The sequence below is a fragment of the Hyperolius riggenbachi genome, chromosome 4, assembly GCF_040937935.1.
Source record: "Hyperolius riggenbachi isolate aHypRig1 chromosome 4, aHypRig1.pri, whole genome shotgun sequence".
NCBI lineage: Eukaryota > Metazoa > Chordata > Amphibia > Anura > Hyperoliidae > Hyperolius > Hyperolius riggenbachi.
In genome coordinates, this window is record NC_090649.1 from 192,433,524 (window position 1) to 192,460,844 (window position 27,321).

General features: G+C 43.5%; 1 protein-coding gene across 4 annotated transcripts in view; it reads right to left on the reverse strand.

Annotated features, from left to right (window-relative positions):
• The window catches only part of OPA1 (OPA1 mitochondrial dynamin like GTPase), a 130,886-nt gene that overhangs the window by 68,739 nt on the left and 34,826 nt on the right, over window positions 1–27,321 (reverse strand). For 2 of the 4 annotated variants that reach the window (XM_068281163.1, XM_068281162.1), the window contains 9 exons: window positions 25,515–25,625; window positions 24,846–24,899; window positions 20,949–21,053; window positions 18,725–18,811; window positions 16,758–16,871; window positions 14,027–14,107; window positions 11,169–11,243; window positions 10,988–11,059; window positions 10,811–10,910 (listed from right to left, as the gene is read on the reverse strand). In XM_068281163.1, coding sequence (XP_068137264.1) covers window positions 10,811–10,910; window positions 10,988–11,059; window positions 11,169–11,243; window positions 14,027–14,107; window positions 16,758–16,871; window positions 18,725–18,811; window positions 20,949–21,053; window positions 24,846–24,899; window positions 25,515–25,625 — 799 coding nt within the window. The remainder of the gene's footprint in view (window positions 1–10,810; window positions 10,911–10,987; window positions 11,060–11,168; window positions 11,244–14,026; window positions 14,108–16,757; window positions 16,872–18,724; window positions 18,812–20,948; window positions 21,054–24,845; window positions 24,900–25,514; window positions 25,626–27,321) is intronic. The other 2 variants (XM_068281165.1, XM_068281164.1) reach the window with 1 other exon arrangement.

Sequence of the window (27,321 nt, forward strand, 5' to 3'; positions counted from 1 at the left end):
TCTCATACTCTCTACCACTAGTTTTACAGAGGACACACTGAGTAGATTCAGTAAACAAAGGAGAGGGGGCACTGCAGCAATTTAGGCTTAAAAACTTTTATCTAGGGAAAAAACACTTGTATAGCATCGCTGTTCAGCACGTGACCTGCGATGAATCTGTTAGTTGCTCCGTACCACCTGCTCCCACCTCACTGCTGTGACTATCCACATGGATTTAATCACCTGTACAATTGTTGTTTCTCTGGATTAAAGTTTTGAAGCCTGGATTGCTGAAGTGCTGCCTCTCCTTTGTATGCTAAGCCCCTTCTTCTCACATTGCAGCTGGGCTGAGGACGCAGCAGAGAGAATGGTTTGAAAGGGATTTGCACACTATTGGATCCACTCACCTGGTCCTGTTTTGTCCACCCCACCAGATTATAAGTGTGCAGAGTTTCCTTATCTATTAAATAGTGAGTATGGTAGGTGTAGTGTGTGCTAGAACCATAGAGGCTGGCAGTTTGAGTGCATCTCAGCAACATTTCCTTTGGGAAATCTCCACTGACTGCTGGGAGAACATGCCAAAAGTGTCATAATCATTACTGATTCACACTGAAGTACAATTCAGCTTTGTGGTGCGACTGGTGCGGTACACAAACTGCAGTATCTCTATTTATTACTGGAGGTGAAATGGAAAAATATAGGGCAACTAAATAGTGACTGAGGTGATAGACCTGGAAACGCCACAGAGAAGACGCAAACACTGATGAATTCAAAATATACGAGAAGAAATATAAGAGAATGCAGTTAGAGTCAGTCCATAAGCAAACTGATAACCAAGATTTCAGTACGGCATAACCACTGTTGAATTCAGTTGATGTTCTATGAACGCTGTCTTTTATGTGCTAGATTTATTCACTGACTATATTTTTAATGCTGATAGTCTACACCCCGGTATACACAAGACATGACCTACCAAAGGAGTGGATTATAAACACAGGCTGGAAACCAAACTCCTGAGCATGTTTGTGGCCTGTGGCATTACTCTGGCTATCCGATGATGTATTTACTGTATAAGGTATGATTGTATACTGAACACACATTACTATAGCAAAATAAAAGGCACACTGCCACCTACTGACAAGTTAACAGAAGATACTGGTTAGGGCTCATTCACACTATGTGATTTGAAATGCATGAAAACTCATGAATGGGTGTGAATGGGTTTGTGATTTGCTGAGCATTTCCATGAGTTTTAACTCCTGACGAGTTGAAATGCACTGCACAACAACTCACTGTTGTAGTGTGAATGATAACATGAAAGTCTATGTACTTTCATGTTCCCTTGTAAAATGCACACTATGAGCTTGATTCACAAAAGAGTGCTAACTGTTAGCACGGCCGTTTTCGCGCAAATTTTCGCATGTCGCGCAATCGCGAATTTCCGCGAGAAACAATATCGTTTTCGCATGCAAACATAGCTTTCGCGCCAAAATTTGCGTTTGCGCATGAAAACTATATTGTTTCACGCAAAAATTCGCGAGCTCGCGCAATGCGAAAATTCGCACGAAAACGGCCATGCTAACAGTTAACACTATTTTGTAAATCAAGCCCTATGTGCAGTAAGTCAAAACTCACATAGTGTAAATGAGCCCTTACAGAAAAAAAAAAAAAAAAAACACACACACAAAACTTTTTATATTATACGCCCTACTGGTATTAGTTGTTTTATATGTGGTTTAGCTCAAGCATTTTCTGAATACAGCATAACTGATATTTGACCTAGTGGCATTTGATGGTCATTTATTCCGTATTCTGTTTTTTTTTTTGCAGTTTGGGCATCACACAATGTTTTTTAGTAAGCATTATTAACTAAGCATTGTTCTATTCCACAAAAACCTTTTTATTAACACTGTCAGTGGACAAAAAGGTTGATTGAAATGGTGTTTACAAGTGGTATGTGATGCAGTAAACAAAAAACAGCTCTCCAGATTTGTTGGTGAAATAGTACCATCTTGCACCACAGAGGTCGTGTGAACAGTGGGCTGCAGCCATTTTTGTGAACCTCTACTGACAGATGACAACATGCTGCTAACAGATGCCTGCAGTGCTGAGCACCTGTCTTTGTGCACTCTACTCCTTTTCTTAGGAGGGCTGCGGACACTAAATTCACCTTGGGTTTTTTTTCCTTGGTGGCTCGTCCTACTCCTCCTGAGAGGAAAATAAGGACTGAGTAACCGTGCATTGTATATTTTTATAACCTCCCTCTGGCCATTTTGAGCCACATGGCAACTGCATTTACACAAAAAGCTTAAACAGCTCTGTGTTCCATGTCAATAGCATGGTATGGAAGGGGCCTGTTCATCAACTGACAAAAAACTTGACTAGACGTAGTAATTTTTATGTGACCAGTGCTGGGTCATCCACTACATCATATATCTCCAATATGCTGAGTCCTCATGGCCTGTGTGGCTTCTTGCAAACTGTGGGCCAGATTTATCAAAACATTACCGACAGTTTTTTCTTCTTAAACAGTGCTAACCAGAAGGGGGAACTGTTCTGCATGATAAGAAACTTCTTAAATCCTACTTAAAGTGAACCTCCGGACTAAAAATCTACTCAGCAGAACTGAAAAGGCTTGGTGTTTCTTTAACAGTTTCACAGCATCAGAGCCTTGTTTTTCTTACTAAAGCATCATTTATAGCTGCATTTTTACCTAAGCTCCACCCATCAAAGTAAAAAAGCTCGGGCTTTTTTTCCCTGATGCTGTGCAGAGCATGATGGGATTTCCTATGTTGTTATTCACGTTGCCTAGCAACTGGGAGAGGTGCTCAGGACACAGGACAGTTGGAACTGTGTCTCATGCTCCCTGTCACCTCCTTTCAACCAAAAAGATGGCTGCCATCAAATCAAACATTTGCCTGTTCTTTTAAAACAGTGTGGGTAAGAGATTATAATACCTATCTATTTTAATTAACATAACTAATGTAACTTAAAGAGGAGCTGTTAGGTATAAGGTCTCAGAGAAAATAAACACATATATCAGTAGCTAAAGATTGGCTGTACTTACATTACATATGCATTTCACTGTCCACGTTTGGATTTCACAGAATTTGTATATAGTATATGCAGAGATAGATGCTCCTGACAGCCCATGGCAGGTTCCATGTTTGTGAAGCCAAATGTGTCGTCATGTCCTGCCTGCTTCTGATCACAGAGGAGCTAGTACAGAATAACACAGTGTGCAGTGAATATTAATTAGCCATGTGGCTAGGAACAATAGCGGACTCCTGCAGTGTACGCTGCCCCGGAGATTTATCTGTGCTGTGGCTGGACTGCGTTAGAAGCTGCTGAAACTTGATCCCGTCTTCTCCTTAGCAGCCGAGGGGAGGGCCCCAGAATGCTTTGCAGTATGGAATGCGGCTTGCGTCCTCCTTAGGAGCTTAGCTGTGCTGATAAGCACACATTAAATGTAAGAGAGATCTTTATCTTTAGTAATGTCTTTTTGGCTTCTGTCTAAACTGTTTAACACAGGAGAATAGAGGTTTAAATTAGCTTCTGCAGCCTGACAGTTACTCTTTAATGACAGTATGGTTGTTTAGGCTGGAGTTCCTCTTTAATATAGTGTCAGTTTAGCGTGAATTTCTAGAACTGCACTGCTGTTAAGAAAAGTGCAAATTCCTCCCTAAACTGCCACAGATTAAGAAGTGCTTAATAACACTTCTACAGATTGTGTAGTGTAGCCTAGGCATGATTTGTGAAGTGCTCCTTCCCCCTGCTAAATCCTGTAAAGCTGTTCTGTGCTTTACCATTCCAGTGCTGGGCACTGATTGCTAAGCTTGATTCTTTTTTCAGCTCTAATACATTTATAGTATATATTAATTAATTTACATTACATTTTGTCAGTTAACCTAAAATAATCTACCGCAAATAATATATTTATGCTATTATAACTTATCTTTTCTGTATTAATGTGTTGCGCGTCTCTGCACCTGCTCTGAAAGATATTGCAGTTTTAGAGCAGGTGCAGAGACGAGCAACAAAATTGGTACGTGGGATGGAAGGTCTCACTTACCAAGAAAGGTTAGATAAACTGGGTTTATTTAGTCTAGAGAAAAGACCAAAATTACTTACGGTAACGTCTTTTCCAGTAGTCGCGAAGACAGCACCCCTAATGAGACTTGTCTCCCTCCAAGCAACGGACAGGAAGCTGCAAAAGATTTAAAAATTTGCATAATCAGGCGGTCAATAGTATGAATAGGCATAGTCTCTCACTCTACCTTCAGTTCTATACAAACGACACGGACACCAAATGATGCTTAATGTTTTTAATATATCTCTCTATATATATAATATATATATATTTTTTTTTTTTTTTTTTTTGTACCCCGGGTGGGTTGTAGGGGTGCTGTCTTCGCGACTACTGGAAAAGACGTTACCGTAAGTAATTTTGGTCTTTCCCAGTACGTCTGCTCAGACAGCACCCCTAATGAGACGATATACACGATACATATATATTTAGGGAGGGACCACAGCCTGCAGAACCTTTCTGCCAAATGATAAATCAACGTTAGCTAACACATTAAGTCTATAATGCTTTATAAACGTATTCTGGCTGGACCAGGTAGCTGCCCTGCATATCTGTTCGATGGAGGCTCCAGCCCTCTCTGTCCATGAGGTTTAAACAGCTCGCGTCGAATGTGCTCTCACTGGTGAAGATAGCTGTCTGCCTTGAATCTGATAAGTTGTCGCAATAGCCCGTTTTATCCACCTAGCCAGAGTGGTCTTAGATGCTCTTTTTCCTTTAGATTTTCCAGAAAAGATGACAAACATTGCCTCAGTCTGTCTCCATGATCTAGTTCTTTCCAGGTAATAAAGCAGACATCTCCTTACATCTAAGTGATGCAACTCTTTTTCTTTATCATTAGCTGGATTAGCACAAAAGGAAGGAATATACAGCTCCTGAGATTTATGAAATGTTGATACAACCTTGGGAAGGAAGGCAATGTCCAACCGCAATGTAACTCGATCATCAGATATCACACAGTATGGTTCCTTGATAGAAAGAGCTTGTAATTCCCCCAGTCGTCTAGCAGTAGTGATGGCTAATAGAAACGCAGTCTTAAGGGTTACCATCTTGTCGGATGCCTGTTCTAAGGGTTCAAACGGAGCTTTGCAAAGTCCCTGAAGGACTGTATTTAAGTCCCAAGTAGGTACTCTAGACTTTATAGTAGGCTTAATTCTCTTTAAAGCTTCAAAGAAACGGATCACTAAGTGTTCCTGAGCCAGTCTCCTCTCTAGAAATACAGACAAAGCAGAAGTTTGTACTTTAAGGGTGCTTATACTGAGTCCTTTCAGGAAACCATCATGTAAAAATTCCAGCACGGATGTGACAGAGTTATTGAGCATAGATTTCTCATTGCACCATTCATTAAACACTCTCCAGGCTTTTTGATAAATCTGACGAGTCACCTTCTTTCTACTCTGGATTAGAGTTTCCGCCAATCCATCAGAGAGTCCCTTTGCCTTTAACAATTTCCGCTCAGGTTCCACGCTGTAAGATGAAGTAGATGTAGATGTAGATTCTGGTGAAACACAGGTCCCTGAGACAGAAGGTCCGGGAGGAGAGGAAGAGTGATTGGCTGAGATATCGTTAAAGTCTGTAGTAACGTGAACCAAGGTCTTTTTGGCCAAAATGGTGCGATCAATATCACTCGAGCATGATCCCGTATGATCTTGTTCAAGACCCTGGGTATGAGAGGCAATGGGGGAAATGCATACATCAGATGGTGACCCCAGTTCATGGAGAAGGCATCTATCGCCCAAGGCTTGTCTCGTGGATGGAGCGAACAAAACTTCTGATACTTCGTATTTACTCTCCTGGCGAATAAATCTACCTCCGGACACCCCCATAAGTCCGTAATCTGTTGAAGGACCTCCTGCTTGAGAGTCTACTCGTTCTGGTCCAGGGTCTTTCTGCTCAAGAAGTCGGCCAGTTGATTCGATGTTGCCTTCAAATGGCTGGCGCTTAGGGAATCCAGGTTTGCCTCTGCCCAGTTTAGAATTCGAGATGACTGACGCCACAAAAGATGACTCCTTGTCCCTCCTTGGCGATTTATGTATGCCACCACACTGCTGTTGTCTGATCTTATCAAAACATGCTGGCCCTTGATGTGGCTGCTGAAAGACTGTATTGCCTGCCATACCGCTTCCAGTTCTCTGCTGTTTGATGAGCGAGACCTCAGTTTGGTTAACCAACGACCTTGGGCTGGAAGAAGATCCAGGTGGGCTCCCCATCCCCACGAACTGGCATCCGTAGTTATAATTGTCTGATTTGGATACTGCCAGAGACGCCCCCTTGAAAGAGGGTCTCGAATCTGCCACCAAAGCAACGATACTTTGACATCGTGCGGGATCATCACCTTCTTGTCCAGGGAAGATTGCTTCCTGTTCCAACTTTTTAAAATCCATATCTGTAAGCTTCTCGAGTGGAACTGTCCCCACTGAACCGCAGGGAACAAAGCTGTTAATAGTCCCAATATCGCCATTGCCTTTCTCAGTGAAATGCTTCTTCATGTCTGAAAAGAGAGAACAGCATTAAGTATGGAAGAGATCTTCCTATCAGGGAGAAAAACTCTTTCATTCAAAGTATCAACATTGAACCCTAGATACTCCATATTCTGGCAAGGAGATAAGGAAGACTTTTCCCAGTTTACTAGCCACCCTAACGACTGAAGGAAGGCTATGCAAGAGTCGAGATGGGAACTCACTAAGCTCGCAGATGAACCCCAAATCAGTAAATCATCCAGATAGGCTATGATATTAATTGATTCCATTCTTAAGACTGCAAGTACCTCTGCCATGACCTTAGTAAACAACCATGGTGCTGAGGCTAACCCGAAGGGGAGAGCATTAAATTGAAAGTGTCTTACCTCTCCGTCCAGCAGGACTGCAAATCTGAGGAATTGCTGCGAGGACAGGTGGATAGGAATGTGCAGGTAAGCATCTTTCAGGTCCAGGGATGCCAGGAAGCAGTCCTTCTGTAAGAGACGAATCACAGACAAAATGTTGTCCATCCTGAACCTTCTGTATGTTACTGACTTGTTTAGACCCTTCAGGTTGATAATGAAGCGGAAGTCCCCTTGAGCCTTTTTGACCAGAAATACTGGTGAATAGAACCCCTGGCCTTTCTGACATGAGGGAACCTCCCTGATTACCCTCTTGTGGAGTAGAGATTTTACCTCGTTCTGAAGAGCGAGCGGTTTTAGCCTGTTTGAAGGTAAGGGAGTGAGAAGAAATCTCTGAGGAGGCGTGGCATCGAATTCTATTCTGTACCCTTCTAATACAATGTGTAGGAGCCATGGATTTGTTCTGTAGAGCTGCCATGTCTCGAAGAAGTGGGAAAGTCTTCCTCCCACTGGGAGCCTGATGTCATTGTCTACTTGACTTGGTAATCGGGGGGTTGTTGGGCTTGTTCCTCTGGTTCCTATAAGGGGCCCATCTCCTTTTTGTGTTTGCTTTTTCGTTACTCTCTGGCTTTGATGGCCCACGAAAGGGCCGTTTAAACTGAAAAGATCTCTTCTTAGTGGGAAAGTTTTTCTTTGTGTCAGCTGTTCTATCTAAGGTCTCGTCCAGTTTAGAACCGAACAAAAGACCCCCTTCACAAGGAATGCCGCAGAGTTTTGACTTAGATGAGTTGTCGCCTCCCCAAGTCTTAACCCAAACTCCCCTTCTGGCAGAGTTCACTAGTGCAGTGGTTCTTGCTGTTAGCTTAACAGAGTCATCAGCGGCGTCAGTAAGGTAATCAGCTGCATTAAACAAGTTGGGAAAATCTTTGAGTATCTCCTCCCTAGGTACGCCTGAAGCAATTTTGGCCTGCATCTCTAAAAGCCATGTTTTCATTGATCTACCCCACTGCTGTGGATGCAACTGCAGGCTTGAAGGTCAGAGAGGAAGACTCCCAGGCTCTACGTAGGATATTGTCCATCTTTTTATCGATGGGATCTTTAAGATTCCCATAATCCTCAAATAATAGGTCAGTCTTCCTTGACACCCTAGACAATGATGGGTCAAGCTTTGGCGGAGGACCCCAAAACCCCGAATCTTCGGGACTGAAAGGATAACGTTTGGACATAGATCGCGGCCAAAGGGCCCTTTTTTCTGGCATGTCCCATTCCTTCTTAATCATAGACTTGAGAGAGGAATGGACAGGAATAAAATGTGACTGGGGGTCCGCCAAACTCTCGTACATTTGGTCGAGGGGTGTCAAGGATTTCTGCTCAGTTTTAATACCCATGGTACTATGTAAGGCAGAAATAAAGTCTTTCATCAGTTCTGGGGAGAAGGCAAATTTCTGGGATTTATCTCCTTTTTCCCCAACTTCCTCTTCTGAAAGTTGTTCAAGAGAAGAAATCTCCCCCTCTGATAAATCGGATTCCATCATATCCTCAGCAGACCTCTTCCTCTTAGAACCGATAGGGAGAGGTAAATTAACAATAGAGCCTGCTGGGGAGACTGGTGGGAGAGAGGCAGGAGGTGCATCAGAGACAATACTAGCAAGTGGATTCATTAGAGGCAGAGTGACCGATGAGGCAGCAACATCAGCTGTAGAGGAAGAAGCCATAGCAGAGTCCTTTATTTCCCTAATAGCTGTAGCCATCTCAGCTCTCATCCACCCCATCAAGTCTTTAAATACAGCAGGAGACTCATTTTTCACTACTTTATCAGTACAGGACTGGCATAATTTTCTAGAGCTGGAAGATACACGGTTATTGCAAATAGCACATCTCCTTTCAACCTTGCTGTCTGAGCGTTTGTCTTGACTGGAATGTGTCCCCGACTTATCCACTTTGTCAGACGTTTTAGGCTAAAATACAAACAAACAATAAGCCTATGTTAGCTACATAATCCTCTTAGCAGAAAAAACCACCAACAAAACTAGACAATAGCTAAGCAGTATGCCCCGCAGACTACTTGCCAGAGAGGATTCAGAGCCAGGTTCCACAGATAATGCAGTAGAGGATCCTGCAGCGTCCTCCATGATCTCAGCCGACATCTGAGATATGGGAAAAAGGTGGCTTTTTAACTATCGGCAAAGTAATTTGCATAGTTACCCCCAATCACCTGATGCATTTCGTTCAGCTGGCGCTGCTCCCGCCGCGGCCTCTGCCGCTAACTGCTCTGCAGCGCTTCCTGGTCACGTGGGACGCCTCCGCGTGACGACTTCCGGTTTCTCCAAGCGGAAGTTCCTGGAGCGCGCGTCTGCGCGCATAAATCTGCCACCTTGCTGGGAGAAGCCTCCTCAATGCTGCCAGTCACATCATACCGTTCTCCCCTGGAGCGGACTATGCAGAAGACCATGCAGCAAGCCCCAATCATCTGACCGGATGGCAACCTTGAGACCTCTCCCTCCTTCACGTCCGGACAGGAAACTAGAACTGAAGGTAGAGTGAGAGACTATGCCTATTTATACTATTGACCGCCTGATTATGCAAATTTTTAAATCTTTTGCAGCTTCCTGTCCGTTGCTCGGAGGGAGACAAGTCTCATTAGGGGTGCTGTCTGAGCAGACGTACTGGGAAAGACGCCTTAGAGGGGATCTAATTAACATGTATAAATACATCAGAGGGCAATATAATAGCTTGGCGGATGAGCTTTTTGTCCCTAGGCCTTCTCAAAGGACTAGAGGACATGATCTGCGCATGGAGAAAAAACGTTTTAGCTATTTATTTAGGAAAGGGTTCTTTACAGTAAGGGCCCTTTTCCACTAGCAATCGCTAGCGTTCACGCTGAACGCTAGCGATTGCTGAATCGCAAAACCGGCGATTCCCCCGACGTTTGCGGCCGCGATTTTGCTATGCTATGCACTGCATAGCAAAATCGCGGCAATTATCGCTCCGCCGCGCGTTCGCGTTCCTGACAAAAGCGAATCGCGGTAGTGGAAATGACCTACCGCGATTCCTATGTTAAAAAGCAAACCGTAGCGATTGTAAAATCGCTAGCGGTTTGCGGTTTTGCGATTCAGCCAGCGCAAACGCGCTGGTGGAAAAGGGCGCTAAGAGTGATTAAGATGTGGAATGCATTGCCACAGGAAGTCGTTATGGGAAACTCTATACCTGCATTTAAAGGGGGCTTAGATGCTTTCCTTGCATTGAAAGACATCCATGGCTACAATTACTAGGTAATGCCTAATGATGTTGATCCAGGGATTTTATCGGATTGCCATCTGGAGACAGGAAGGAATTTTTCCCTTTTGGGGCTAATTGGACCATGCCTTGTAAGGGTTTTTTCACCTTCCTCTGGATCAACAGGGATATGTGAGGGAGCAGGCTGGAGATGTACTTTGTACTGGTTGAACTCCATGGATGTATGTCTTTTTTCAAACAAAATAACTATGTAACTATGTAATACAGCAGATGTATTGGTTACCTCAGCAATAGCAATTTCCATCACACACTGTACAGTCTGAGAAACCTTCCTAACTCCTCCTATTTAATAACAGTTTAAGAAGGAAACTGCATTATTTAGTGATTTCTCAAGATATCTGAGAGTTCTGCACGAATTTCTAAAAGCCTACCAATATTTTGTCTCAGACACTCTTGATAAATGCCCCACTCTGAACCCTACTACTAGCTTTGTTAAGCTGCAGTTGCTTGAGAAACCAACCTCTCCTAACCCTACTACCAACTCACCTACAGCCAATGACCTTTTCTAATGATCTGACAAAAAAGGCATTTTGCCATTAAATGTATTAGAACAATAGAAATGTCATCAAGTGTTGGAATTATGTATTTTCTTCAAACAGTGATGAGATAAACTTGTAATGAATTCTTACCTTGTATACAGAGGATTATAGCATTTGGATTCTGCATATATGCTTTACTGATGCTGAAGATAGTCTCCTTGGTATCTGGTGCCATTCCAGATGTAACAGTCTGTGAAAAACAAAAAGTTCAGAATGCCACATTCATTACTGGGTAACTGTGTAACACTGCAAGTTGGTGTTACCTACACTGATAACTCCTGGAAGATCAACAAGCACCATTCTCTGGATTCCAGGACCCTTCACACTTAGCGAAATGGTCTATGGAGACAAAACGGTGGGATTACATGCATTCCAGAGAATGAAAGGGACATTACTTTAATCATACTGAATTACTGAATCATAACACATGTCATATTGCTATGATTACCTCAGGGCTTACTGTCTGTCCATTCTTCACACTCTTCCTCATTCGTACCTCTATTTCATCTCTCAGAGCTGCAAGCTGTTGGCCGGACAGACAAGTAAATGAAAATGCTATAAATGCAAAAAGATGAGACAATGCAGCCAATGTCTCATTAATGAAAATGTAAATATATGAATATCTTAACAAAACTGGTAAAAAGCAGTAAAAAAAAAAAGGATTGCCTTTCTCTGGCTTTATAGGAAAAGCTGTGTTGAGCCAATTAAGCACCATTTGGTTTTTCACAAACAGAGCAATAAAAAGCCTCAAAACTAGACAGGATTTCTGGAAAAATCAAATATATCCAAAGGTCCAGAACAATAGCTATGTATATATGTAGTTTATCAAACAAGTGGGAGAATTAAAATTAAAGGCCTACATGTTATATTGCAGAAAATCAATATGGACCTACTGAAGGAGAACGTTAGCCACCACTGATTGGCAAGGTGGCTGATGGTGAGTGTGTGTGACATATGGCCATTGCCATGTCAGCTTTCTTAAAGAGAAGGCCTCCTGGCAGTTGCAGCTGCCTGATTCCATTAACTTGATGAACTAAAGACTTCACAAATGTTCATAATTAGTTGTACAAAACAGACCTGACACTGGCAGTTACCCACATAATGACTGGAATACCTTCTCTTCCAGCAATAGCCGACAGAAAGCCATGCCTGAGGGCCCGTTTCCACTAGAGCGAATCTGCATGCGTTTTCTGCATGTAGATTCGCATAAGCAATACAAGTGGATGGGGCTGTTTCGACTTGTCAGGAATTCTGTGCGGTCTGCTGTATAGAAAAAATCTGCACGGCAGAGCCGTCAGAATTTGCATGCCGCACGCCCGCACACAAATTGCCGGTAATGTAATGGGAAAACCGCAAGCATTTTAGTCTTGCGGTTTTCCCAGCGTTTCCGCGTGAGTTTCCGCTTGAAAACCCATGTCAATGCTTGCCGGCATTGACACTGTTAAAATCGCATAGCGCAAACCGCGAGCGATTCCGTGTGAAAATCCGCATGGAAACGCGAACTTATCCGCACCCGCATGTGGATTCGTTGACGCGTTTTCCGCGACAGAATCGCAACGCGCAAGTGGAAATGGGCACTTACACAAATCTGCACTCGCCTCCACCCACACCTATTCAGCAGGTTAGGCTTTTTTCTTTCTTTAAAACAATAAATAATATAGTGTATAAAAACAGGATGGTCAGTGAAACCCAGCAGCTCCATTACTTTCATGAATTACTCAGTCTAACAACTGCAGTCAAATGAAAATACTACTGCCTTATACCTCTTCTACAAAAAAAAAAAAAAATTATAATCAGCCTTTCTCTCAAATACCTCAGCTTTCGCCTGAATATTCTACTGGGACAAGGCAGCGCTGAGTTCCCTCCGTTTGGGGCTTCCGAGATGATCACCTGGCTGCCTCCTTCTGCAGCACATGGGCTGCACGTGGGTCATTGCACCGCTGCCTCCAGGAGCCGCAAGCCCGATCTCAGTGTCATGGTCTGGGTCTAGCTCACCGCTCTTTTTTTTGGCCACTTCACTGCCGGGATCTGCAGGAACTCCGCTGGACCGAAGCATCCCCATCCACGCTGCGCTCCCCAGCTAAGTTAACGCTGCCGCCAGGGAGAGCAGGTGCACCATGATACTGCACGGAGTCCTCTCCATTACTGCTATGAAAGATCTGACTGCCAGCTGCCTCTGGGCCACTTCACCGCTGGGATTACCTTGCACCGCGAACGCCGCTGCTGCTCCAGCTGACATGGGGCCACTTCACCGCCGGGGGATCCCTTGACACCGGAACTCTGCATGCAGGCTGCTTCATCGCCGTGGCTAGGGGAGGTAGGTCCACCGCTGCTGCTCCTTTGCTACAGCAGGCTGGTTGCTTCTACCCCCCCCCCCCCCCCTGTCCATTGTTACATCAGGCAGGCTACCAGCCATCAGGTCTGCCCCTCAGCAGCAAGGTTCAATACGATGCAGCCCACAAGGCCCATCTCAGCCTAAGGTGCACCCTGCAACCCTGGCCTGGAGCCACAGCCTCACAGTACCTCCCCGCCCTGGAGCCCTGCATTTAGGAGTGCCTGCTCCTCTTTACCAGGGAGGCTCTCCTTCGTCTGAAGCTGCTGTCAGACTCTTTGGGGCTACAAAACCAGCCGCATTGGTCCAACCTCACCAGACCGCCGAAAACAAAGGCTAACTCCTTCCAGCCAGGGCAGTTATCGGAGCTGCCAACCAGCCAGCAAGCCACCACTGCAGCCCCAGGGGATTCTCTGACTCTTGTCTCTTTCTCTTATTTCTCCCGCTTTCCTTCCTTCCTCTCTTCTCTTGTTCTCCTACACTACCCTGCTCTCTCTCTCTCTTCTCTGCACCATCCTCTTCCAGGGACTGCTGCGGGGCATCTGAATCGCTGCAGAGGTTTGAGCGCTGCAACAGAATGTGGCTGCTCCCTCAACATAGTACTTGGATGCCCCCTCTGGTCCTTCTCCGCTATGCTTGTCTATATGCCTACGCTTTATGTATATCTTGCTGTATTTTATTTTATTAACTGTACCATCACCGACCATGTATGTGCCAAAAATAATTCTGGGTACAGCCCCCATTGTACTTGGCGAAATAAAGATTTCTGATTCAGATTCTGATTTTAAACGCTGAAAATATACCATCAACTAAATGCAAAAATGCATTATTTTTATGTTTTAAAATTGGGAATACTGCATTTTTTTTCCAGTTTTTTTGTAATATTTTGTACAGCACTTTCCATTTGCAGACTGGTTTTAAGGACACAGACTATACAAAGGAATTCAGTCTGAAAATACTTTATGGATACTTACATCTGACTCCTTTGAAAGGTCGAATTCCCGAGAGCTATCTTTAAATATAGCGACATGGTGGGGGCCTTCACTTAAGGTAACCTGAAATGATACAACCGATAAGTCAGATATGGGTATTCCCCCCCAAAATTTCACAGTTATGAGAGCGGACAAGTGTCATGTCTTATCACAGTCATATTTAACACATGTACGCCCACATTCAGTTAACTTTTCTCCTGAGTGTTGTCACAGTAGATGCCTTCACACCTTGCTAATAAAATAAGACCCCCGGAAGAAAAGTAAAAGTTTGATATTACTTTTTCAACCGTTTTATTACTTTTTCAGCTAAGTGCTTTAACCTCCCTAGCGGTAAGAACGAGCCTGGCTCGTCCAGCTAAAAGTTGCTGAAAGTGGTATGGATAAGCAGCCAAGGAGATTTGTACCTGCTGATCTCCTCTCCCTCCACTGTGCATCCCTCCCTCCCTCGCCTCCTGATCCCCAGCTTAAAGGAGTTCTTTCACGAATGAGGAAAAAATAAAAAGTGGTTTATGCGTAAACTATTAAACATCCTTCTAAAATAGTGTAAAAAGTTTTTTTTTTTTTAAATGAATTGTTTCATCAATACAACATGTAATGTAAACCGTGTCGGACTGGGAGGCTAATCCATTTGTTAGGGGTGTTTTTTTTTTTACTTTCATTTCACAACCATAACTCCTGCCTACCTAGTTTTCAGTGGTATAATCAACTGCCAGCAGGAATCGCCATTATAGCTATAGGCTGAGCTCTGCTGAGCTCCTCAATATGTGTTTACATTGTTGCTAGGCAACCAGACAGCAGGAGCAGGGAGTGTTTGTACAAAGAGTCATAAGCTGCTGGGAGAATCAGACAGAATCAGTCCCATCTACACCAAATGATTCTTTGTCAGTTTTGATTCAATGTGATTTGATTCATTGATTCAATTTGATTCAATCTGACATGTCCAATTCATGATTCGATTCAATTCGAATCAAATTGAATCGAATCATGAATCGGACATGTCAGATTAAATCAAATCGAATCAATGATTCGAGAGGGGAAGAGAGGTGCTACAGCTGACTGAATGCTGTTTTGTACTGACTACTGGGGAAAATTATACCTGGCTAACTGGTACTGTAGCATTTATAGCTGCTAACTATACTGGGTACACTTACACCTGCCTAACCTATACTGTTACACCTACAGCTGGCCAAATATGCTAGGGACATTTATATTGGCTACCTATACTGTGGGACCTATCAGGGCAGTGGAGTCAGTACAAAAATCATCAGACTCCGAAACTCCTCAGTTTATGAAACCACCGACTTTGACTGCAACTCCGACTCCAGATACCCAAAATTGCTCAGACTCCACAGCCATGGCACCTATACCTGGCTACCTATACTGTTGCACCTATACGTTGGCTAACCTATACTGCGGTAACTATGCCTAGCTAACCTCTGATAGCTTCCCCAGTGTCTTCCGTGCCCCTCGGCGGATTTGCTTCTCCCTCTGTGATTACATATTCGTCAGGCGATTGAGAGCCACGCAGCGTCAACATCTGGCGGCAAACTTTTTATTCTTTTTTTTTTATAACTTCAATACAATAACCTGTATTGAATTCAATATTTAAAAAAAAAAAAAAGTTTACAAAAAAAAAAAAAAGCTTAAATATTATTTGAAATTAATTGAATCACTTTTTGCACAGAAATCCTGGGGAAACTGAACGCCAGGGAGTTTAATGTATACCTGAGATGGGTGAGCAAGATCTATTTTTCTTACCCTCCCCTCAGTTTCCTTCCAGACACCACGGTTGTGCCCCTCTGAAAGCTTGCCAAATGGGCCAGTCCCTGGCTGTGTGCATGCTCTATGAACCTCCCATTGTCAGGAGCGTTTTGCAAGCGGCCCAGGCCGGGCATGTGAAGTAGCCCATGATTGGCGATTTTTCGCAGGAGCACAGTGGTACAATGGAGCAGACCGGGAGAAAACCGAGTGACCTGTAAGGGAACAGGGGGCTGGAAGAAGCCATGGGTAAGTAGAATAGAACTATTCCACGTGCCTCAGGTTTACTTTAAACATTGTTTTGCATAAAAAAAAAGGATCTCTTGGGAGAAAACCTAGGAGACAGGTTAATTAAATAAGGGCTGTAGTCTTTCAGACTTTCATCAATGAGAACATCCGGAGAAGAATATAGAACACTTGTGAAACTTGGATCTATACTTCAGGAAACAAAAAAATGTGGTTTTAGATTGTAGGCAGAGAGATCCGAACCTTTTACAGGTTTTAACATCTCTCTGTTCCCATCTGAGAGCATTTCCTTCATTTCCTAACCATACAACGACAGATACAAATAAAATGCCTTTGTAGAATGGGGATGGGTTAAAACAGCAAGCAAAAAAATAAATAAAAAAATATATAATAATAATACAAACCCCCAAATTTATCAGGAACTTGATACATTTTTTTTACACACTTTAAAGTATTTTTCCACTTGCTAGGAGCTGAAGCACATATTTAGTAGATAATATTAAAAACATCTCCTGTCAGAAAACTTTATAGAAACATTAACTAAATTGGTGCCCCATAGTCCCAATATGTAATATCCTTAGTAGTTATAGGAGCAGCAGAAAAATAATGAAGACTGCAGCAATGACAAAACTGGTAAAAGCAGCATGTGATTAGTGGAAAAAAATAGGTTTTTCACCAAGAGTCAGAACCACATAAATGTAGAATGTACCTTTACTGGAGAGCGAGTCATCATTTCTCCTGATCCTCTAGGAAAGATTCGTGCCTGAGCAATCATTTCCAGAACACTGGTTTTCCCTGAACTCTGGTCTCCAACTACAACCACCTAGAAACAAAATACAAAGTATTGTACAATGAATACCGTACTACTGAACACTGTGATGGATTTAATTGTACTAGCCAGCACCTACAAAGATGCCAGGACAAACTCACATACTTGGGAAGGGTAGTACTAACCAAATCTATCTTACATTGGCCAGACAGGCCAACAGCAGACCAATATGAAAGGTAAAATGCTTAACAAGAGCGATGGAGGACTTTATTCAGTGTGTCATGATGAAGCATTTAAAGAGGCACCGTAGTGACATAGTAGAATGTAGTAAATTATTCAGGATACCAACTTTACTTACGCTGGTTTAGCATCAGAAATACTTTATAGATTATATTGCTGTATATTGCTACATAGCCCTGCCCTCTTAGCGATGTCACAGCCTAGACTGTTAAGCTAAGTGGAATTCGTCCACCAAGGCATGCTGGGAGACAGGTATTTTTTCTACTGGCTTCAGAACACTGACTATAAAAACATTCTTCAGATCTGCACCTGACAGCACTAAAGATGTCACCACCTATGTGATAAATTTAAAGGACTTACGAGCCCAAAATGTCTAAAAAAGCAAAGTACCTGTAAGCTGTTTAAATGCACGGAGGACGCCGTCCGCGCCCTCCGTGCAGTTCCGCCGGGTCCCCTTCCTGAGATCGCCCCCCGCGCCGACCCCGACCCCCCAGGCCGGGTCGGGCTCTCGTGCCGCTCTCAATATGGCCGCTTCCATTGGCCGCGGCTGCGCAGTCCGCCTGGCCGCGAGTGCGGCTGCGCAGCTCTACGGCCAACCCCCCGAACCACGCACTGTAGCGTGGATCGGAGGGGTTGGCCGTAGAGCTGCGCAGCCGCACTCGCGGCCAGGCGGACTGCGCAGCCGCGGCCAATGGAAGCGGCCATATTGAGAGCGGCACGAGAGCCCGACCCGGCCTGGGGGGTCGGGGTCGGCGCGGGGGGCGATCTCAGGAAGGGGACCCGGCGGAACTGCACGGAGGGCGCGGACGGCGTCCTCCGTGCATTTAAACAGCTTACAGGTACTTTGCTTTTTTAGACATTTTGGGCTCGTAAGTCCTTTAAGGTTAATCAGTGAGAGGAAAAGGGTGAGGAAAGAGTTTACAGTGGGCAAACACTGACTAAATCATTTTTTAGTAAGTAATATTGTAAAAAATAAAAGAATTTTATTATTTTCAGTAAAGTTCCTCTTTAAAGAGACACTGAAGCGAAAAAAAAATTATGATATTATGATTTGTATGTGTAGTACAGCTAAGAAATAAAACATTAAGATCAGATACATCAGTCTAATTGTTTCCAGTACAGGAAGAGTTGAGAAACTCCAGTTGTTATCTCTATGCAAACAAGCCATTAAGCTCTCTGACTAAGTTTTAGTGGTGGAGAGGGCTGTTATCTGACTTTTATTATCTCAACTGTTCCTGGACTATTTACTTTTCCTCTGCTAGAGGAGAGGTCATTACTTCACAGACTGCTCTGAAAGACTCATTTTGAATGCTGAGTGTTGTGTAATCTGCACATATTATAGAATGATGCAATGTTAGAAAAAACACTATATACCTGAAAATAAAAGTATGAGAATATTTTCTTTGCTGCTAATCTTCTAGTAATTATTCATAGTACACAACCAATTCACTCTATCATATTTTATTTTTTCGCTTCAGTGTCTCTTTAAGTTAATAGGGATTTAATTTAAAAGCTAATTGAAAGAAATCAAAACCTAAATTATGGAGGGGGAATATTTTTTTATGAACCTCTCACTACACTTATCGCTCTCATTCACACAAATTTACTTCAGAGGTGTTTTAAGGCAACAAGGAAAATAAATGGCCCACAATTAAATGGGAACTTACCCTTGGTAAATGATCTTGTGTGTTATAGTTGGAGTCATAATCAGAAAGGATATCCAGTACTTCAGAATACAGGTCTATCAAGGATTTCTAAAAAACAAAAGGAATACAAATGAAGTTACTAGGAAATCTCTTAAAAAGTGTACCAGAGACGAGCTGTAATAAAAGTTTTATACGTACCTGGGGCCCCATGCGCACAGAACGTTCCTATGCCGCCGTCCTCAGTCTTCTTCAGCTCCGGTACAGAGTCCCGTAAATTCTGCCAGTTACGGACAGTCTGCGCAAGAGAAGTGCGCTCTCTACGTATCTCTGCATCAGCTGATTGAGCACGGATGCATGTGACAATCGCCCACCCACGAGCCTCCGTTCAGCTGCAATCGCTCACGGAAAACTGGCTCAGTCGCGGCAGTTGGCTCACCTGCAAATGCGCGGAGGGGCTGCGCATGCGCAGAAGAGCCCGACTGGCACAGCTGAGCCAGTTACCTGGAGTGATTGCCACTAAATGTAGGCACGCAGGAGGGCGGCGTATTTATACTTGCTTTTGGTGTAATCAGCTCATACAAAATACTTTAGTTCTAATCACATTAAGATTTCTACTTTGGGCTTGTTTCCGCTAGAAAACCTTTGGTAAAATTTTTGAAACATTCGCATCTTCTCCAAGAACAAGGAGGATTTTTAATAACGTAAACCATGGCTCTCTGCTCCCACTAGTGCCTAGCAATTGTGTGCTCCATTTCTGACCCATTCAGTACAGCTGAATAGATTTTGTCACATGCACCAAGTTGCATAGCAAGCGCACAGAAAAACACATACTTTTCTGATTAACAGTGGAAAAGTGGAAAACCCCCATTACGGAATATTTTAACAGTTATTTTAGCAATAAAAATGCATTTCATTAATTTGGCTAGAACATCAGATTAGTCACTGAACACTAGGCTGACCATGTGTCCTCTTTTGCCCGGACAGGTCCACTTTTTCAGACCTGTCCGGGCTGTCCTCCCGGATATTTGATCTGTCCGGAGAGCCGAACACACTTGCAGAGATCCATTGAGGCTGAGATGAGCCGAACACTGTGAGCCAGCGACAGAAGAACTGCTTGCAGAGATCCACTGAGGCTGAGATGAGCCGAATACAGCGAGCCCAAGGCAGAAGAACCATTTGCAGAGATTCTCTGCAAACGGTTCTTCTGCTGCTTGGGCTCGCAGTGTTCGGCTCATCTCAGCCTCAGTGGATCTCTGCAAGTGGTTCTTCTGTCGCTGGCTCACAGTGTTTGGCTCATCTCAGCCTCAGTGGATCTTCTCTCTCTGCAAGCTGTTCTTCTGCAGCTTGGGCTCCCAGTGTTCGGCTCATCTCATTCAGCTCCTGACTCAAACGGCTCTTCCTCTGGCTAGGCAGTGAGACAATCCCTTCCTGCTGCTCTGCTCCACCTCCAGCCGCCCCCATCCACTGAGACAGAGCAAATTGCAGAGCAGAGGGGTGGAGACAGCCAGAGACAGCCTGAGTTCAGTGGGACTCATGCTGGGCTGATCACTAGGGCTGTATGTGTGTGACATGTAGGAGCAGCTCAGCAGCACAGCCTGAGCCCTGAGTTCAGTCTGTCAGTGTCAGTGAATTGATTCAAGTCACGCTGGTGCTGTGTGGCCAGCCTGTGGGAGCATAAGGGCCTGAGTTAGCAGTGAAGTCACTCTGCTGTGTGGCCAGCCTGTGGGAGCATAAGGGCCTGAGTTGTTAGCAGTGAAGTCACTGCTGTGTGGCCAGCCTGTGGGAGCATAAGGGCCTGAGTTAGCAGTGAAGTCACTCTGCTGTGTGGCCAGCCTGTGGGAGCATAAAGGCCTGAGATTCTAAGCTATACTGGGGCCATATTCCTATCTAACCTACACTGGGGCCATATTCCTATCTAACCTTTACTGCGGACATATACCTTGTCCGCACATTTGTGGGGAAATCTGCTGCCAATCTCATTGCATTTTGTGGGAAATTCTTCTGCGAATCTGATTGCATTTTGTGGTTGGCCGGCCCTCCACCATGTGGTCTGGAAAAAAAAAACGTCCCTCCATGCCCACGAAGTTGAACAGCACACTGCTATGGTCTTGTATATTTGGCCCCACCCATGACCACGCCCACATGCTGTTGTGATCGTCCTCTTTTTTGGAAATCAAAATATGGTCACCCTACTGAACACTAAATCTGCACTGTAAAGATATTTGTTCACAGTGGTTTTCCTCACCTTGACTTTCCTCTGATGAATCCCTTTGTCATCTTTCTGCAGCACCACTTTTCTCAAATCTTTGTTTTCTTTCTCCAATCGTTCAAGGATGCGCTGGTATTTCAACTGCAGTATACAAACAGCAAATCAGAGGGTAACTGCTCATCATAAGCAAAATTACTAACTACAAATAAAGCACCAAACATTAATTTTAAAGTATTCAGAGAAAAGCCAGAATTATACAAACTGAGCACAGTGAAAACAGCACGATAAAATGATTTTTCCAGTTCCAGAAATACACGGTACTCATGAGAATAATTGTGTTACCAAGAATTTCAAGAGGAAGTCCCCTAGAATCAAAAGGATCGTGACCCCCCCCCCCCCCCACACACACACACACACACACACACGAAGAAATGGCTCTTGTAAGCTATATGAAATAATAATTGGTCTTACCCCATGTGAGTAGTGGACTTTTAAAGATATACTGTATTTATTGGACACAAATTACCTATCCATGTGGAGGTGGTATTCTCCACAGGCTTTTGATTGCAGTTGCCCTTAGCAATGCCCACTTTTCCAGAAATACTACTGCCACTGTTTTTTTTACTTTCTGGTTCTGGAGCTAAAATTGTAATGCAGAAGAGGTGGATGTTGGTATGGTTAAAGACAGTCTGTGGTGAGAGGGATATGGAGGCAGATATATTTCCTTTAAAACAATGTAAGTAGCTTGGCTGTCCTCATGATTCTGCATCTCTAAAAAAAAACAAAAAACTTTCAGCCACAGACCCTGAACAAGCATGCAGATTAGGTGCACCGACTCAAGTCTGACTGGATAAGCGACATCCTTGTTTCAGGTGTGCGATTCAGACACCACAGCGGCCAGAAAGATAAGCAGGACTCACAGGCAACTGGCATTGTTTAATAGACCACGATTGCGAAAAATTGCATCATTTAAAATACATGAAAACAGATAAATAAAAAGTAAATTTCTCCCATAGTAAAATCTGCTATAAATTACTTTTCTTCTATATTGCTGTCACAGTACATAGCAGAAATGTGACAGAACTGACAGGTTTTGGAATAGCCCATCTCTTCCTCATGGGGGATTCTCAGGGTTTTCTTAAAGTGAACCTTAAGTCAGAAAAAAAAATGAGTTTTACTCACCTGGGGCTTCTACCAGCCCCCTGCAGCAGCCCTGTGCCCTCGCAGCCACTGGCCATGCGTAGCTTTTTCCGCATTCCCGACTGCAATTAGCGCTATTGCGGGCCGCAACGCATACAAAAATATGCGTTTCCGCATTACGAACGCATAGATATGCGGCAACGCGTACTTTTGTACATGTTGCGGCCCGCAATAGCGCTAATTGCAGTCGGGAATGCGGAAAAAGCTACGCATGGCCAGTCCTGTCGGGCCTGTCGGCAAAAATGAAACTAGCTGGCAGCGGGGGACCAGAGGATTAGTGAGTGGCTGCGAGGGCACAGGGCTGCTGCAGGGGGCTGGTAGAAGTCCCAGGTGAGTAAAACACTTTTTTTTCTGACTTAAGGTTCACTTTAAATGGAACTGAAGAGAGAGGTATATGGAGGCTGCCATGTTTATTTCCTTTTAAATAATACCAGTTGCCTGGCAGCCCTGCTGATCCTCTGCCTCTAATATTATTAGCCATAGCCCCTGAACAAGCATGCAGCAGATCAGGTGTTTCAGACTTTAAAGTCAGATCTGACAAGACTAGCTGCATGCTTGTTTCTGGTGTTATTCAGATACTACTGCAGAGAAATAGACCAGCAGGGCTGCTAATGATTAAAAGGAAATAAATATGGCAGCCTCCGTATACATCTTACTTCAGTTCCCCTTTAAATTTTAAAAGCACTTGGTTAACGGCAGTTGAGGGACGGAGTAGTCAAAAACTTGTTGGCTCTGTGAAATTTGTACTAACTATTGTAAGTGACAGCAACATTGCAATACTGGTCCTTTAAAGAGAAACTCCAACCGAGAATTGAACTTTATCACAATCAGTAGCTGATACCGCCTTTTACATGAGAAATCTATTGCTTTTCACAAACAGACCATCAGGGGGCTCTGTATGACTGATATTGTGGTGAAACCCCTCCCACAAGAAGCTCTGAGGACCGCGGTACTTTGGCAGTTTGCCACAATGTAACAGGGTTCACAGACAGGAAATGGCTGTTCACAGCTGTCTCTAAAGGTGAAAACCGCAAGCAGCAGCTACATAACCTGCCCACAGTAAAAATGTCACCATGTAATAAATGTTAGAGTGTAAATCAGGGAGAGGAAAGATTTTACAATGGGCAAACACTGACTAAATCATTTATACATAATTATTGTAAAAATGAAGCACTTTTTTTTACTACATTATTTTCACTGGAGTTCCTCTTTAAGAAGAAATGCATATGTCAGCCTCCTTATCCCTCTTACTTCAGTTTCCTTTCAACCACTTCTGGATCTTGCTCATTGACATCTACCAACTTGGGACCTGTTATCCCTGCCAGGGCATAGATTTCAATTACCGCGCCGCACGCTGCAGCCCACTTGTTCTGCTGTTGGTTGCTCTGCTGTCAATTTCATTGGTTCCTGGCCCTGTGACCACTGTGAGCCAATCACATTGTCATACTGACAGCAAAGTGAGTTGGCTTAAGCCATGAGAAAGCGGCGCAAACGTTGAGAAAGATGGGTCCGTGTGATGTCAGTGAGCCATTTTTTTCACCCAGAAGTCTCTGGTCCTTAAAGTGGAATGAAACCCAGCATTTCTTCTTTGCTCAAAAAGATTATTTACAGCATATAATATACTAACACAATTTTTTTTTTAATAAAACAGCATTCAAAGGGTTAGATCACAGGACTGACTTTTTCTCCTGCAGGAGCAGCCGCATCCGATCTGATGATAACCTCATCTTGTGTTTACATTCTTCACTTGATACAATTAAGTATACATTCTCTGATTGTGCAGAAACTTCTGCTAATGAGTCCTGAACTGAAACACTGCTCAGAAATCATTACTGGGTGCATTTAAAATAGAAATACAACCGTTATAAATAAAATGCACCAGCAGCTTTCAATGTAAATTAACTGAACTTTGGGAACTTATCATTTGTAAATGAATAATAATACTTGTGCACAAAAGCAAATATGATAATTGTATGGGTTATAACAAGTAGGAAAACACAATTTTATTGAATATTTTGTCAGAGTTTAAAAGCGCTTTAAGGTGCCAGAGACTTCTGGTACTGAAGTGGTTAAAGAGAACCCGGGGTGGTTTCTAAGAATGATAACCGCACACAGAGGCTGGGTCTGCCTATACAGCCCAGCCTCTGTTGCTATGTAGTGTCCCCCAGGCCCCATCTGCGCTCTGCTATGCCCCCATAAATCACAGCCGCGCTGTCGACACGCAGCGGGCTGTTTACACCTATGTAGTGTCACTCTCCCCGCATCCTGCATAGCTCCGGTCCCGCCCACGTCCCTTCCCTCCCTGCTGCTTGTGTTTACCTATGCAGAGTGACACTACATAAGTAAACACAGCCCGCTGCGACCCGCTGCGTGTCGACAGTGCGGCTGTGACTTATGGGGGCATAGCAGAGCAGGGGGGGGGGGGGGGAGCTGGGGGGACACTACATAGCAACAGAGCCTGGGCTGTATAGGCAGACCCCGCCTCTGTGTGCGGATATTCTTAGAAACCACCTCGGGTTCTCTTTAAATTTGTTATGGAGGGAGAAAGATATAGCTAGACTTGTTATGGTGGAAGGAAAGGTTACTGACTATACTTGTTATATGCAATTTTACATGACTGTACTGGTCTCCTTGGGTTTTTACAATTTTCCAATGAAAGGGGTCAAACAGTAGGGTAGATACTGTATATCTGAAGTTGATTGATGTTCAGGAACAGTATTTTATGGTACAAACCTGGGTTTGTAGAAGCTCTTCCTGCAGCTGATCTACTTTTTCTTTATCAGAAACCTGTAAAATAGAGAAAACAGGAACACTCTTTTTAGATTCTCTGCTGTTACCTACTGGCTGGAGAGGTGTACAGGGTAACTTCTTTCCATGCACTATAATGGAGAGTCTGGGCCTCATACTATCAGGGCACATTGGTGGTTTGCACAGACAGGCAACCATTTTCTTCAGAATGGGGTAACGAAGCTGCTTGGCCCAAGAAGGGACTCATGTGGCAAAGGGTGGCCGTTTTTTTTCCGAATTTTACATACATGCTAATTAACAGAATTAAAGATTGCTACGCATAAGAATTAATAAATTAATGATTCCAAAAAGCACAACTAAATACATAATTGGCTGCTCATTGCTGGTTACCAACTGCTATAAAACCAATGTAATAACACATCTAAAAAGCGGCATAAAACTGGAACTTTTATAAATCAATTTCACTCATACATACACAGAGCTGATAGATATATATATATATATATATATAGTCATAATCACAAATCATCAGTCTATTATGGAAATAGGGTATTATCAGTCTTCTTGATTGCAATGTTTATGCCAATGTGATTTTCTGACTGCATGCTAGCTTTAGCAAGAAAACAGTACATCCAGTGCCATGTGACCCATCACCTTGCGCTTCTGCTGTGAAGTGCCCGTGTTAATGTTGCCAGCAGCCCTGCGTGCCTCCTCTTCATGCTGCTTGAGCTGCTCTTGTAAGAGAATGAGTTCGCCAAGCAAACCCTGCCATGAGTTTACAGAGAGAGAGAGACGAGTGAAGGTGGGGACAAAACAGCCATGGTGTGCAAAATAAAGTAAAAGGGGTAAAACTAAAGCAAAGTAACAGACAAATGTTCACAAGCCAGATGGATACAAAGCGTGTAGTGTAATCTGTACAGTACAACAGGAACACTATGAACAGAGGTTCTCTATTCTACAACAGACAATAAGAAAGGTTTGACTGTATTTGGTGGAGTGTGAATCAGGGCTGCTCCAACCAAATGCTTGCTGGATTTTTGAACAGACGGAAAAATGGCAGTTAGTCAATGGTTTAGCTGTGCAACCTCCTAAAGCATAACTACCAGAGTTGGTGTGTAACTAGATGTTTAACTGCAATAGGAACAATAGCCCTGATTTATGAAGCCCTCAGAACTTTTGTTGTGATCCTGCAAATTTGAACTGGGCTTATTAAAGGGGCACTAGAGCGAAAAACTAACATTTAAAATATGCACAAACATATACAAATAAGAAGTAATTTTTTTCCAGAGTAAAATGAGCCATAAATTAATTTTCTCCTATGTTGCTGTCACTTACAGTAGGCAGCAGAAATCTGACAGAAGCAACAGGTTTTGGACTAGTCCATCTCTTTATAGGGGATTCTCAGGGATATATTTATTGTCAAAAGCACTTAGTGAATGGCAGTTGCTCTGTCCAACTGTCCAAACCCTGTGTAGTGAGCAGGGAAGCTGGCCAGCATCTTTGTATAAATCCTTTTTAGGGAATAGCTTTATAAAGAATAAAAGCCTTGCTGAGAATCCCCTATGAAGAGATGGCCTAGTCCAAAACCTTTCACTTACAGTAGGCAGTAGAAAATTGACATAAGTGACAGGTTTTGGACTAGGCCATCTCTTCTCTTCCCTGCTCACTACACAGTTTTTTGGCAGTTGGACAGAGCAACTGCCATCCACTAAGTGCTTTTGAAAATAAATATATCCCTGAGAATCCCCTATAAAGAAATGGACTAGTCCAAAACCTGTCACTTCTGTCAGATTTCTACTGCCTACTGTAAGTGACAGCAACATAGGAGAAAAGTAATTATTGGCTCATTTTACTCTGGAAAAAAAACGTACTTTTTATTTGTCTATGTGTGCACATATTTTAAATTTTACAATTTTTCGCCGTAGTGTCCCTTTAAATATTTTGTGCTGATGTGTTACAAATGCGTCCAACATTATAAAATAGAAGGCTCCTGATCTGGGGATACAGGTAGTTAAAGTGACACTGAAGCGGAAAAGAAAAAAAAAATATGATATAATGAATTGTATGTATAGTACGGGTAATTCATAGAACATTAGTAGCAAAGTTATAGCTTTTTTTTTTTATTATTATAACATTGTATCATTCTCTAATATTTGCAGTTTACAAACTATAGTCTGTATTTTAAAGTGTACCAGACATGGTTCACTATCGCTTATTTATACTTACCCGAGGCTTCCTCCAGTCCCATGAGCAGCACCAAGTCCCTCGCCATCCTCTTAGGCCCCTCCATTCAGCCGCTACGACTCCCAGTAATCCGGGCAGTTGTAGGATTCTGCACATGCGCTGCTGGTTGCGCACCCCTCATCACGCTCCTGTCCCCGAAGCATTCTGTGTCTGCCCAGTAGTACTGTGCAGGCGCAGAATGCTCTAGGGAGCACGCGTGCGGCCGAGCATGCGCAGA